This window comes from Schistocerca piceifrons, chromosome 4, assembly GCF_021461385.2.
Source record: "Schistocerca piceifrons isolate TAMUIC-IGC-003096 chromosome 4, iqSchPice1.1, whole genome shotgun sequence".
Classification (NCBI taxonomy): domain Eukaryota; kingdom Metazoa; phylum Arthropoda; class Insecta; order Orthoptera; family Acrididae; genus Schistocerca; species Schistocerca piceifrons.
In genome coordinates this window covers 300,505,683-300,520,989 of record NC_060141.1, presented here as the reverse complement: position 1 = coordinate 300,520,989, position 15,307 = coordinate 300,505,683, and the positions used below count along the sequence as shown (strand labels likewise).

The following is a 15,307-nucleotide window of genomic DNA, read 5'->3' as shown; positions in this document are numbered from 1 at the left end:
AAGGTTAGTTGCTACTCACCATATAGCGGAGATACTGAGTTGCAGATAGGCACAACAAAAAGACTGTCACAAAATAAGCTTTCAGCCAACATAACCACTGTCTCTGGTAGCTGAAGACAATGACCAGCAGCAGCAGTGCATGATGGGAGAGGCAACTGGGTGGGGTTAAGGAGGGATAGCAAGGTAGGGATGGGGAACAGGAGGGATAGTAAGGTAGGGGCGGGGGATGGTGAAGTGCTGCTGGGGAGCGTCAGGCATGAGGTGGAGAGTGGGTAGGACAGCTAGGTGCAGTCGGGAGGTTAGACGGAAGTTGGAGGGGTGGTTAGCGGAGGGAGAGGGAGGGTGGGGGTAGCGGAACAGGAGAGAAGTAAAAATACTGGGTTCATTGGTGGAACAGAGGGCTGTGTAGTGCTGGAGTGGGAACAGGAAGTAGATAAGTGAGGACAATGACTGACAAAGTTGAGGCAAGGAAGCTTACGGAAACGTAGGATATATTGCAAGGAGAGTTCCTACCTGCGCAACTCAGAAACAATGCTGTTGGTGGGAAGGATCCATATGGCACAGGCTGTGAAGCAGTCATTGAAATGAAGAATGTCATGTTGGGCGGCTTGCTCAGCAACAGGCTGGTCCAGATGGAATTTTTTCGGATGCAACTTCGTTATTTACGTATCTTTTTGTGTTTATTCTACCACCAAGGATCCTTGCTCCTACTGTCTTTGTCAATACAGAAAAGTTTCCTTATCCCTACCCCGAAAACAATCTCGCATACTGTTCCTGTGTTGTTGCTTGGGTCATGGAATCCCCACAAATGGCCTTACCATCAAATTATTTTTCTCCAGTTGCCACCCTTCTTTCCACAATGACTTCCATCTGTTCAGATTCCACCCATCTGGAACCCCCACATCAACATAGTCCTGCAAAACCATATCAAGCCCAAACCTCCATGCAATGCCTTTTCTCTCTCTGTAAAATTCTCCTGCTATGCAATCCCAAATTTCTTGAACCCATATCGCACATTAAAACTCTTGCCCACCAACAAGCACTAAATTCTCCCCCCTGCTCACTTCCTACTCCCAATTTGGAGAGCCATTGTCCACCTCCTGTACAACAACCTCCAAACCTCCCCCATGTCCCCTCGTAGCTGACAAACTCTATCTTGCAGACCTACTTCATTTTCCCCTCAGTCCAAAACTCGCTCCCACCACCACACAGAAACCAGAACCTAAACAGACCCAAAACACAAAAACCTTTCCTCCAAAAGCCTCAGTCCTCCAGAAATATCAGTTGTTTCCAAGGGCCTCACCTTTTGCCCCACTCCCAAATTCCAACAGGCAGGACTTGATGAAGACCTCTCCTTTTCCCTATTCATACATTTTTGCCCCTAACTCTACCATGAAGATTTAACCAAAGACCAATTTTGAACCCTGCCTGACTCATTTCGTTCTTCCATCCAACTGTGATCCGCACCCAGTGCCTTCAAATAACCCTCTATTAACTTCGCAGAATTTCTTAACCTCGAATCTTACCTCACCATCATTCCCCAAATCCCTCAACATGCAAACTGACCTTACACCCACAAGAAGAACCACAGGGCCGGCTTGCAGACAAAGGCTCCATCAGTATTGTTTTGAACCACAAGGATTTCCTGGTGTAAGGATTCAGCCAGCTGTCGGGTACATCCACCTACAAACCTTGCAACACTGACCCCATTCCAGAAACCCAACAGGATCAATGTCTCTCCTAAAATCCTTACACACTTCCCAGAACCTCTCCCTTCAGCCCATATCTCTCCTCACCCCTACCCCTCAACACACTCCTACCTTCTACATGTTTCTTAAAGTCCATAAACCCAACCACCCAGGACACTCCATTGCAACCAGTTCCTGTACCCCACTCAGTGTGTCTCTGCTCTCATAGACCAACACCTTCAGCCTATTTTCCAGAACCTACACTCCTACATGAAAGATACCAACCATTTCCTCCACCGACTCTCCACAGTTTTTGTTCCTTACTGTTATTTAACACTACCTTTCCCAATGCCCGACAGATTCCAAAACCAATAACCACCTTCCTAGTCACCATGACCAAATATATCCTCACCCACAGTTACTTCTCCTTTGAAGGCATTACCTACAGACAAATCCTGGGTCCAGGTATGGGCACTGACATGGCACCATCCTGTGCCAGCCTGTTCATGGGTCATCTAGAGGAATCCTTCCTAAACACACAGAATCCTAAACCCCTTACCTGCTTCAGATTCATTGATGACGTCTTTGCGATCTGGATCGAGAGTGAGGACACCCTATCCACATTCCTCTAGAACCTCAACAGCTTCTCCCCCCTACATCAGTACCTCTGTCTGTACCAAATCTACTAGCCACCAGCAATACCCCCACTTCGTCAGCTGCCATCCATTCCATACCAAGAAGTCCCTTCCATACAGTTTAGCCACCCATTGTAGTTGCACCTGCAGTGATGAGTGCACACTCCGTCATCAGGCCACAAGTGGCCCATTGGGACCATCCGACCGCCATGTCATCCTCAGTTAAGGATGCGGATAGGAGGGGCGTGTGGTCAGCACACCGCTCTCCCGGTCGTTGTAATGGTTTTCTTTGACCAGAGCCGCTACGATTCAGTCCAGTAGCTCCTCAATTGGCATCACGAGGCTGAGTGCACCCCGAAAAATGGCAACAGCGCATGGTGGCTGGATGGTCACCCATCCAAGTGCTGGCCACACCCGACAGTGCTTAACTTCGGTGATCTGACGGGAACTGGTGTATTCAGTGATGAGTGGTCCCTCTCAAAAAATACCGAGGGTCTCACTGAAGCCTTCACAGCCATAATTATCCTCTCAACCTTGTACAAAAGCAAATGCCCTGTGCCTTATCTTTCTAGTCTTCTACCACCTCTCAAAGTCCCACCATCCAGCCACACAGGAGCTAGAGAATTACATTCTCCGTCAGGGTTTCGAGTGCCTCTTGTCGTGCCCTGAAATGAGAAGTGTCGTGTCCACTATCCCCCCACCCCTCCCACTGTGTATTCCGCCGTACACTGAACTTACACAATATATTTGACCATCCCTACACAACCCCTACTCCCAATCCCTTACCTCAAGGCTCAGACCCCTGTTACAGACCTAGATGCAAGATCTGTCCCATACATCCTCCCACCACCACCTACTCCAGTTTGGTCACTAACATCACCTATCCCATCCTGTGAAACCAGTAGTGATCTATTGGCTAAGCTGCAACCACTGTGCTGTGTTGTATGTGGGCATGACAACCAACAAGTTGTCTGTCTACAAGAATGGTCACTGACAACTGCGGCCAAGAAGCAACTGGATCACCATGTTGCTGAGCAAGCTGCCCAACACAACATTCTTCATTCCAAAGACTGCTTCACAGCCTGTGCCATATGGAACCTTCCCTACAACAGCAGAGTTTCTGAACTGTGCAGGTGGGAACTCTCGCTGCAATATATCCTACATTCCCGTAAGCCTCCTGGCCTCAACCTTCGTTATTCATTGTTGTCACCCATCTAGCTCCTTCCCTGTTCACATTCCAGCACTACACAGCCCTCTATTCCACCAATGAACCCAGTCTTTTTACTTCCCTCCTTTTCTGCACCCCCCCCCCCCCTTCCGCTCTCCCCTGCTGTCATTTTAACTTCCTGTCTGCACCTAGCTGCCCTGCCCTCTTTTCACCTCGTCTCTGCATGCTCCCCAGCAGCAGTTTGTCATTTCCCACACCTAATCTGATGTCGCTCCCTGTCCCCACCCCAGCCTCCCCCTTTCCCACACCCAATTGCCTCTCCCATCATGCACTGCTGCTGCTGTTCGATGTCTGCCCTCAGCGGCCAGAGACTGGCCATGTGTGTGTGCAGGTGCGTACGTGTGTGTGATTATATATATAAAGCGCTGGCAGGTCGATAGACACACAAACATACACACAAAATTCAAGCTTTCGCAACAAACTGTTGCCTCATCAGGAAAGAGGGAAGGAGAGGGAAAGACGAAAGGATGTGGGTTTTAAGGGAGAGCGTAAGGAGTCATTCCAATCCCGGGAGAGGAAAGACTTACCTTAGGGGGAAAAAAGGACGGGTATACACTCGCCCGCGCGCGCACACACACACCCACACACACACACACACACACACACACACACACATATTCATCCACACGTATACAGACACAAGCAGACATATTTAAAGACAAAGATTTTGGGCAGAGATGTCAGTCGAGGCGGAAGTGCAGAGGCAAAGACGTTGTGGAATGACAGGTGAGGTATGAGTGGCGGCAACTTGAAATTAGCGGAGATTAAGGCCTGCTGGGTAACGGGAAGAGAGGATGTCTTTAAATATGTCTGCTTGTGTCTGTATCTGTGTGGATGGATGTGTGTGTGTGTGCGCACGCGCGAGTGTATACCCCTCCTTTTTTCCCCCTAAGGTAAGTCTTTCCGCTCCCAGGATTGGAATGACTCCTTACCCTCTCCCTTAAAACCCACATCCTTTCGTCTTTCCCTCTCCTTCCCTCTTTCCTGATGAGGCAACAGTTTGTTGCGAAAGCTTGAATTTTGTGTGTATGTTTGTGTGTCTATCGACCTGCCAGCGCTTTCGTTTGGGAAGTCACATCATCTTTGTTTTTAGATATATTTTTCCCACGTGGAATGTTTCCCTCTATTTTATATATATATATATATTTGACAAAGCGCTTGTGACCGAAAGCTTATTTTTGTGACTGTCTATTTCTTGTGCATGTTTGCGACTCAGCATCTCCGCTATATGGTGAGTAGCAACTATCCTTTTCCTAGTATTGTTACATTCTACCTTAGATTTTCCACTATCTGTGGACTGTTCACATAGATCACTCTGTGTCCTATTTTCCAATTCATAATTAATCCTATTCCCGTAATACCATTTTCTGCTGACATTGATGTTACTTTGTATTCGTCTGACCAGAAATCCTTGTCTTCTTCCCATTTCACTTCACTGACATCAGAATGAAACTTCTGTGTTTCCCTTTCCAGAGTTTCTGGCTTTTGTTCTACGGTCAAACTTTTGACATTACATGCTCCACCTCATAGTATGTTATCCATCAATTGATACTCGTCTTTTTCTAATGGTCCCCTCCCTTGACGGTCATCTCCCAGAGATGGGAACGGGAGTCTAATCCAGAATCTTTTTTCAATAGAGGGATCATGATGACACTTTCTCAATTACAGGACATTTGTCCTGTGGAATCACATTGTGTGTCTTTAATGCAGTGGCTTCCATTGCCATCTGCGCAGTTATGCCTTTGATTATTGCTGATTCTTCCACCTTTTTGGGGAATTTTCCCGCCCAAACGGCAGGAGAGTGCTTGTATTTAAGACAAACTTTTCAGCATCCTAATCAAAAAATTTATATTGTTGTGTATGTAACCTATTTTGTATATATCAGTGTTCAGATGGTTCTCAAGAGCACTTTTGTTCTGGTAGTTGTCTAACATAAATTTTATCACAATCTTGACAGCTAATTGTATAAATGCCTGAAACAATAAAGTTGTTAGTTTCTTACCGATTTTATAAGGTAGTCTTGTTCCCAAGGTTTGTGTACTACAAAAATGTATGTTCAGTTCACAGTTATTACAAACTGAGTTATTTGTGCCAAGTGTGTGCCATTGAGTCATGGCAATATACAGGGTATTCCATTTATCTGATGATCTCCTGCCTAGGTATTGCAGGCCGACCACAGAAGCTGCACCTGCTGGTTTAATGCCCCCCCCCCCCCCCCACACACACACACACACACCTTTTTTTTAGCCTGAAAGCCATACAGACATACACGCATTGTCGGCCAGTGGCATTCAAGCAGTGAAGCAGGCATCACGATGTAGTGTCTGCTCGTACTATTCAGAGATTGTTTGAAGAGAAGTTTCCAGGTGTTAGAGTATGGAGTTATGTCGCAGTTCGCAAATTGGTGAATAAATTTCGTGGAATGGGAAGTGTTAAAGATAAGAAGCATAAACAACGAGGGACTGTGCTCACAGAAGCCCATCGTGTGACATTGCATACCACCTGGAAAATTCCCCTAAAAAGTCACTTAGAAGTCTTTTGCAGCAAACACAAATATCGTGCACCTCTGTACAAAGAGATGCCAAGCTGCTTGGGCTAAGACCCTATAAAGCGTCAGTAGTACAAGAACTTCGACCTGGTCATCCTGTGCACAGGGTTAAATTTTGCGAATGTGTTTTAAAATGAGTGCATGACCGTGAAATCGATCTGTACCTCATTCTGTTTTCAGACGAGGTTTGGTTCCATTTGCATGAGTATGATAATTCCCAAAACTGTCGACAGTGGAGCGCAGACTGACCTGTTGTGCTTCATGAGGAACCCCTTTGTGATCAGAAAATAGGGGTGTGGTGCACGGTTAGTGGTGACAGAATAATGGGCCCAGTTCTGTTTAATGACACAGTTACAAGTGAAAGACTAGTGCAAAACATTTTTCGGCCGTTTTTAATGGACAGAGTGAAAGAGAATGAAGCTTTGCATTTTTTCAACAGGATTTGGCAAGGGCTTATACGGTCAATGTTTCTTTGCATGCAGTTCATGATCTGTTGGATGAGAGTGATTAGTAACAATATCTGGCCCACTAGAAGTCCTGACTTAACTCTGTGTGATTTTTATTTGTGGGGTACACTTAAGGACAAAGTGTACACAACAAATCCTCACACGATAGAGGAATTTAAGGATAATATCCATGAATCAATTAATTCAGTATCTCGGAGAGAATTGCATTGTGTGATTAATAATTTCTTGAGTATGTGTCAGAAATGTGTGGAAAATAATGGCAGGCAGTTCCAGCATCTCCTTGTGTAACATGGGTGAGTACAAAATTTATTTGCTTAAATTTTAAATGTAGTAATGTTGCATCACAGCAGTAGACAGGCGACACAGCATCTGATCACTGGGCAATGGAGCACTTGCTGTCCAGCATCTACCATGCCGCACAGGCTGTCATCAGATAAATGGAACATCCTGTGTTTTTTGGAATGAGAAATATTTTTATAGTCCTACTTCTTTTTGTTTCCTCACCTTCTTAAACATTTTCTCAATGCTGCCATCTTTATATCTGTTGGCCCTAACCACTTGTATAACTATACTAAACTGTTTCTCAATTTCAATGTTTTTGAGTGGAAGCTTTAAGATCCTATGCAGGACTGATCTGCAGTAGACCAGTTTGTATCTTTTTAGATTAAGACATTTATGGTTCTAGCTATGTTTGTTGGTTTGCTGAACAATCCAAATCAAAGTTTACCATGTTGGTCGCTATGAGTCTGAGAAAACGAATGCTGTCCCGATTTTCAAGCTTAACTGTAAATTTAAGTTTTGCTTCATTTGACATTGGAAGCTTATTTGCAAACATGTCAGTAGACCATGGACATTATGAAGAAAAATTACATGCCATATAAAAATATCAGTTATGATGTGTGCATTGAGCTCATTGAAATTTTAGAATTGAGTGACGTAATATTTATCAATGTTACGGTCATGGCAAATAGATTGGCATGAATCTTGGCTGCTACTTTTATTAACAAACTAGAGCATAGTCTTTATATTCATGCTTGCGTACTTGATGAAGTTATTTACTCTAACAGACTGTTCCAACACTATCCCATGGCGCATGGGCACTTAAGAGTGCCCATCAGCACACCTGTGGTTAGGCACAGGTAGTGTACACTGCCCACCGGGTGCTACTTTGGCACCCTTGCATCTGGGTGCTCATCCAAGACAGTACGGCCATGTGCCTGACTGCCCATGAATCAGCTATGTCACCCATTCCCACTTTTGCCTACGAGTGACGGGCTGCATGGATGTGAACACTCAAGATGGAACAGCATGTCATAGAAGATATGTAGATAGTATTATGCTGCTTTACTTGGGTGATAAGGTCAAATTCCCAGTATGACTAAAAATGAAGTTAACAGTTGATCTTGTAAAATATGATAGGATTAGCTTTTCTTGATGTCACGGTGACCAAGATAGATAGTAAACTTCTACTTCAATTGTTCAGAAGGCAGTGTACCTTATTAAAACAGTTAGTACTAGTCCATGATACAGTTTTACCTGAAAATGTTATGAGGTACTGGCAATGACATTAGACAAAGCCTAGAAAACTGTCCTTTCATGCCATTATTTAAGGTGTTAGTGGCACATATGTAATTGATCTATCTTGAGGAATATTAAACATTAAAAAAGACCAAACTATCTTATGTCATATTTTCTTTACAATATTATGTAAAGTATAGATTGCTGCTCATTGTGTAATGAAGATGCTAAGACAGTCACAACAAAAAGACCGCCAACAATAAGTATTCAGCCAGAAGGCCTTATTCTGAAACACTTTTAAACTAGTGTTTATTTCAGAAGGCGGCCTTTTGGCTGGGAGTTTACTTGTTTAGCAGTCTTTTGGTTGTGACTGTTTGCTACTCAACTTGTAGTGGAAATGTCGAGTCACAATCTATCCTTTTAGTTCTTTGATAGATATAAATTTTAAAATAATGACAGAAAATGTAATTATTTCTCTGAGAAAAAAGTTAGACGTGAGTTACAGAGCAATTTTTTCCTCTTGAGCTTCTACAGTTTCTTGCTCACTCAACAAACGTGACGTATTTGAAGCATAAGCAGAGCAAATGGTGAAGCCTAATTGCTAATTGATACTCACTGGAAAGAAGACACATCAATTTGCGGACAGACACAGTTAAGACTCTCGTGTAGCTTTTGGCCACAGCTTTCGCCAGCAAAGAAAGAAAAAACACACACACACACACACACACACACACACACACACACACACACACGCACGAGCAAGCACATCTCACTCGCACACAACCGCTAGCTCCAGCATCTCGGGTCGGAGTGCAACATCAAGTGAAATGCGAGCAGCAGTCTTTGGGGGGGGGGGGGGGGGGGGGTGAGGAAAGGGGAGGGATAGTAGTGTGCAGGTGGGGACGGAGATGAACACTGTCTGGTGGAGCGTGCAGGGACTAGACTCCAACAAATGCAATGTCAGGAGGTTGTGGGATAGAGAGGTTGGAAAATAAGGAACAAAAAAGAGGAACGGGGAAAGATGGGTGGCTGCATTGGCAGAAGGCTGCAAATAAGCAGGGTGGGAGATGAGAATGGGGAGGAGATGATAGGAAATAGGGGGTGGAAACTATTGGGTGGAGGGGGTGGGGACAATATATTACCATAGGTTGAGGCTGGCATAATTGTGGGAACAGACAATGTGTTATAAAGATAACCCATGTGCACAGTTCTGAAAAGTTGGTGGTAGAGGGAAGGATCCAAGTCGCTCGGGTAGTGCTCTTGCCCAATTTGGCCGTGGTTGTTCATCCTTGTTGACAGCTGTGTAGTGGTCATAACAATATAAAAAGCTGTGGAATGATTGCAGCAGAGCTGGTAAATGACAAGGCTGCTAGATTGGGCAGGTTCCACACCTGGGTCTTCCTTGCGCAAAGGATTGGGGTTGGGATTGGGAGTGGCATAGGAAACATAACACACTTTATTTCAGTGGCTGCTTCACTACCCAATCCACCTGGATCCTTTCTCCCCCCTCCCCAACCAGCTTTTCAGAACTGCAACGTTATCCTTCCAACACCTTCTTGCTCCTGTAATTATCCTGGCCTCAACCTTCGGTAACATACTACTGTCGTCACACCCTCCACCCAACGGTTTCCACTCCCTGTGCCCTGTCATCTCCTCTCCATTCTCGTCTTCCACCCTGTTTATTTGCAGCCCTCTGCCAATGCATCCACTTGTCTTTCCCCATTCCTATCCATTTTTTGTTCCTTTTTACCCTACTTCCCTGCTCCACAACATCCTGACACTGGGCCTGTCGGCAGTCTAGTCCCTGTACACTCCACCAGAATGCTATCCCCCAAGTTGACAACCAACATTTTATGATTTTTCTCTAGGTTTAATTGTAAGATTGTATTCTAGCAAAGAGGAGCTCCAAAATCCTGTTATTGGAGACAATAAGTTATGGGTCTGTGATCCATATGTTGTCCAACTGTCATAAAAGGTCAACAAAACTTCATTCATTTGGAACTTTGTCTTCTTGTTCATTTTACATTTTCTTCTTGTGAGCTAACATTCCAAAGATGTTCAGGCTCACATGTGGTTCCCTTTCATCGAAATGTCTTGGCCCAAACTCATCTATGGGGTTGAACCGCACGTGTCGCATTACACTCCTTAAGTTACACACTTGTGATCCTTTGGTTAAATTGTCTGGCTGATGGCAAGTTTGCGAAATACAAAGTTAATTTAACATATAATAACAATAATAATAATATCGGGAACTAAATTAACAACCCATAAATATCGGCCACACAGTTGCGATTTGGTTGGAATAATGTTTATTCAGAAAGGAAAATAATAGCGAACATGGTCGTATTTAGAGTTACTGTTACACTAGAGTGCATACCATTTGACACAGCTCGATCATTCACAGTCTCATCGTGAAACACAAGTCCAATACTCCACATCGTTAACTATGGGTAAAAGTAGAGTTCACACCAGGCGCGCGGCTTCTCACTGGTCATAGACTAAGTCCCGCGATACCACACAACACGAAATTTCCTAAGTCGTTTCGCTTCCTAGCTACCTAAAAATCGACTGTCTGCTTTCGCGTCTCAATCCAAACTGTACCCTTTGGTGTCTTGACCAGAACTGCCCTCGGCCCGTCTACGACCGCGTTTCCCACGTGCCGAACATCTTCATTCAACTGACTAGTGCAGTTCCCTTTCCTGAAGCCGTCCATCTGATTGGCTGCAGCTTATTCTGCATTACTGTACAGTTTAACATATTTAAATAATCAAAGCTTGACCACTTTCATATTCTAAATAAAGTAACAATAATATTCATTACATAATAAAGGTTAAATTCTTTTACATACAACCAATACAATTTCCTTCGTAACTTTGAATGTCGTGGCCAGTAGCCTCACACCAATGTGCATTCTGATAAATAAATAACGAACAAAAGTAACTATTATGCACCAAACTTGACAACAAATATTCTGTTACTTAATGATTCAATAAGGTGTCATGCTGTCATCGTTCAATGTGTTTCGCATGGAGGAAATGATGATCTGATGCTTAACTGAAAATACTGATAGTTTAAATTTACTATATCTTTTAAACAAAGAAAGTTCAATAGCTGATATTTACACAACATTTGTCATTTTAATGATGCGATTCTATATGAAATGTCGATTGTTAAGATCGACCAAAGCTTTCAGATTTTAGCATGCGGGTCTTTGTTACAAGACTCGTTAATTTCACTTTAACAGTAAATCCTAAACTATTATAGATATGATCAATATTCAAGCTTTAATGGGATCACCATGAAAATTTATGGAGGATGGCAGATTAAAATTACTGTGGCTTGATTCCCTACATTACTACAGAATTAAATAGTTTTCATAAATGTTTCCCCGTGATGTAGGTTCTCGTCTGTCTCACTCGCACACTACAGCACTTAGGCCCCAGTAGACAATAGACGCCTGTGAGTTTCCCCATCTCATGGTGAATCTGCGTCCTTTGTGGCACGCGGTCATGGGCGACAGGGTTCGTTTCACAATTCCTGTAGGCTGACTCTTTCGGCTATATATTTAAATGAGTGAAATGCTCGTTAACTCACACTCTACTGTGTGTATGCAGAAGAACTATGTTTATTGGTTTCAGCTGTAAATTAATGATTATAAATATTATAATCGTTATTGATAATTATAATTTTTTTTCAGATTGATAAGAAAAATGTAGCTGAACATCGTTCATTGCTAGAGAAATGTGCAGCAACAGCCCTAAGTTCAAAGCTAATAAGCCACCAAAAAGGATTCTTCTCAAAAATGGTCGTTGATGCGGTTTTACTTTTGGATGAGCTTTTACCGCTCAATATGATTGGGATCAAGAAGGTGACAGGAGGTGCATTGGAAGTATGTTAATTATAATAAATTAACTGATTAATAACACAGAAGAAAATGTATTTGTATAAACCACATAGTATCTCTGTAACTTATAATTCACTTGTCCCTTTAAGGATTCGCTGTTGGTAGCAGGCGTTGCTTTCAAGAAGACATTTTCATACGCTGGTTTTGAAATGCAGCCAAAGAAGTATTCAAACCCCAAAATTGCTCTGCTTAATATTGAACTGGAGCTCAAAGCTGAAAGGGACAATGCTGAAATCAGAGTGGATAATGTACAGGAATATCAGAAGGTGGTGGACGCTGAATGGAAAATATTGTATGAAAAGTTGGATTTAATACACAAAAGTGGAGCAAAGGTAGTACTGTCTAAGCTACCCATTGGTGATGTTGCAACGCAGTACTTTGCTGACAGGTATGGCTAATTTCATATGCAATATCTTTCTTTCTTTCTTTCTTCTTCTTTTTTTCAGTAGTTAGTGGTATAATTTTAGATAATAACTACAAAATAGGAAGCAGCTGTATAAGTAATGTTCATTAAAGATGATTTGTAAAAGATCTGTTTGGTCTGTAGATCACAAACATTCATATCTTTGGCAGAGTGCTCTACATATTTGATTTGATTTACTTGTTCATCAAGCCCCCAGGGGCTCAGCATTCATTTGCTGAGTACGGGCTTGGCGACCCCGGGGTCCTGAGCTGGGGACTGGTCGGTGCCGCCAGTCTCCTGTCACCGTAACCCCCGGACATGCTTCAGCGACCACCGTATGGCGCGGCGGTGGAATGTTGTGTGCTGCGGGGAATGGTAATCTTGGCTTGACCGCCTGGATTGCGAGGAAGGCCAACCTCTATAAAAACCCCTCAATCTTCCGGTGTGCTCCGCGCCTATGAGATGCACGGCTGTTGAGGTGGAACAGTCGCAAGTGGGCAACCTCTGGGGCACTTGCCGCACCCCAGTTGTATAAGGCTTACTCAGGCACGCGGGGCTCTGTCTGAGCGGACCTTTAGTTCCCTAGCTGTTCGTGGCACCGCAATGGACCCTTCGACCTCTACATTTCCCCCTACCAGTGGCTTGGGTGGGCCACTGGTAGGAAAACACACCCCATCGAAGAAGCGACTTCGTGCTGCGTGTCCTCCAGCGCCTAGTGTTGATCGAGATTTGTCAGACTGTCGTAACAGAGCACATGCTGATAATCAGAATGTGTTTTTGATTATTAAACGGAAGGAGGGTAGCTTTGAGAGGGTTTCTCCCTTTTACATCCACAAGGGTCATGAGGGACTTGCAGGAACACTTAAATCTGTGAAGCGACTGCGCAATGGGACTCTGTTAGTTGAGACATCTAGTTCCCGTCAAGTCGCTTCTCTTCGGAAAGCAACCTGTCTCGGTGAGTACGCTATCGAGACCGAGCTCCACTCCACTCTGAATTACAGTAAGGTGTTGTGACATGTAGGGACTTGGTGGATATCCCCATAGACGAGTTAAAATCTGAATGGGCTGATGAAGGTATTGTTGACGTGCAGCATATTATGAAACGAGTCGATGGGGACCTAGTCAAATCCGACTCGTTTATTCTCACGTTCAGTTGCCCACGACTCCCGGAGCATGTTAAAGCGGGGTTCTTACGTTTGCCAGTAAGGCCATATTTCCCCAACCCAATGCGCTGCTTTAAATGTCAGCACTTTGGGCATACTACGTTGAGGTGCAATGGGATAGCCACTTGTGGTAAATGTGGTCAGCCTGCACATGAAGGAGCTGATTGTTCATCGCCTGTGAAGTGCGTGAATTGCTCTGGGAGTCACCCTGTCTGGAGCCGGGTCTGCCCCATCTATCTCGACGAACGGAAGATACAGCGCATCCCCTATGGTGAGGCCAAGAAGCTCTTTAAGGCCATGCAACCTCCTGTGTTTACTACATCTTTCGCTTCCGCTCTGAAAAAACTGGTACAAATGGCCACTGTTGCTACGCAAACGGAGGTTGCTAGTGTTAGCACTAATACCTGCGTTTGCCAGTGCACTTGTGCTGCTGCGGTTGTTTTGCAACCTGCGGCTCTCCCCACAACGTCGGACAAGGCCGTGGTTGCTGACATTGGGGTACTTCCTCCCTCTCCCCATATGGGGCCTTCTGCCCAGGCGAGTAATGCTCCACCCGTTGACAAGGCTCTGCATGCTAAGCCCCCCAAGACAAAGACGCCGAAGCTGAAGGTTTTGCCACCTGCGGAGACTGGTCAGGGTCGGTCCGATGACGAGGCCATCGTACTGTCTGACATCTCCCGTGGGTCGTCATCGGAGCTGATGGACATTGATGTCGACCGGGGGCGATCTTCTCGCCCCAGAAATAAATCTCTGGCCAGTACGGGCTCTCCTCTAAAACACAGAGGCAGGGTGAAAGTTCAGCCCCCCTGATCACTGGCTCCCAATATTACAGTGGAACCTGAATGGGTTCAGGACGCATGTGGCCGAATTACAACTCCTTGTACGAGAGTGCCCTTTGTGCTTATGTCTCCAAGAGACACATTTTCGGGCCACTGATGCTCCTTCCTTACGGGGCTATACCGTCTATCGGAAAGATGATTTGACGGGGGAAAGGGCTAAGGGTGGTGTTGCGGTTTTGGTCCGTGACATGCACCCCTCATCTGAGCTCCCTCTCGTTACAGACTTGCAAGCAGTTGCAGTTGTCCTTCTTGTTGGTCAGAGGCTCACAGTCTGTTCACTTTACTTACCACCTCAGGATGCGATAGGGTCGGAGGCTCACAGTCTGTTCACTTTACTTACCACCTCAGGATGCGATAGACTCTGAGGCTCTCACAGACCTTATTAGCCAACTCCCCCGCCCATTTCTTCTTCTGGGGGACTTCAATTCTCATAATGTCTTACGGGGCTCTTCGACTACTTGCCCCAGGGCTCGCATTCTGGAAAGCCTCATGATGTCTGAAGAACTGTGCATCCTCAACTCTGATGCTCCCACTCATTTCTGTACTGCTTCTGGGTCATCAACAGCTATTGACCTTTCATTTTGCTGTCCAACACTCGCGGATTCTGCTCTGTGGGAGGTTGCTGCTGACCTCCATTCTAGTGACCACTTCCCCCTTTGGATTCGCCTCCTGGATGAGGCTATGGCATTACCAGTGCCGCCCCGGTGGCACCTCTGCCGAGCTGACTGGACACTTTTCAGCCAACTGGCTGTTTTGGAACACCGTGCCAGCGTCCACGAATGGGTAGACCATGTTACAGCCGTGATCGCCCATGCTGCTGAATTGTCAATCCCACGGCCATCCGGTCATCCCAAGAGCCGCCCTGTCCATTGGTGGACCACTGAGTGCCGCTCAGCCATCTGAGCCCGCCGTGC

General features: G+C 45.0%; 1 protein-coding gene across 1 annotated transcript in view; it reads left to right on the top strand.

The window, feature by feature from the left end:
* Window positions 1–15,307, top strand: part of LOC124795227 (T-complex protein 1 subunit eta) — a 93,135-nt gene that overhangs the window by 22,948 nt on the left and 54,880 nt on the right. Inside the window, exons 4-5 of the mRNA XM_047259149.1 lie at window positions 11,782–11,973; window positions 12,078–12,376. Of these exons, the coding sequence (XP_047115105.1) occupies window positions 11,782–11,973; window positions 12,078–12,376 (491 nt within the window). The remainder of the gene's footprint in view (window positions 1–11,781; window positions 11,974–12,077; window positions 12,377–15,307) is intronic.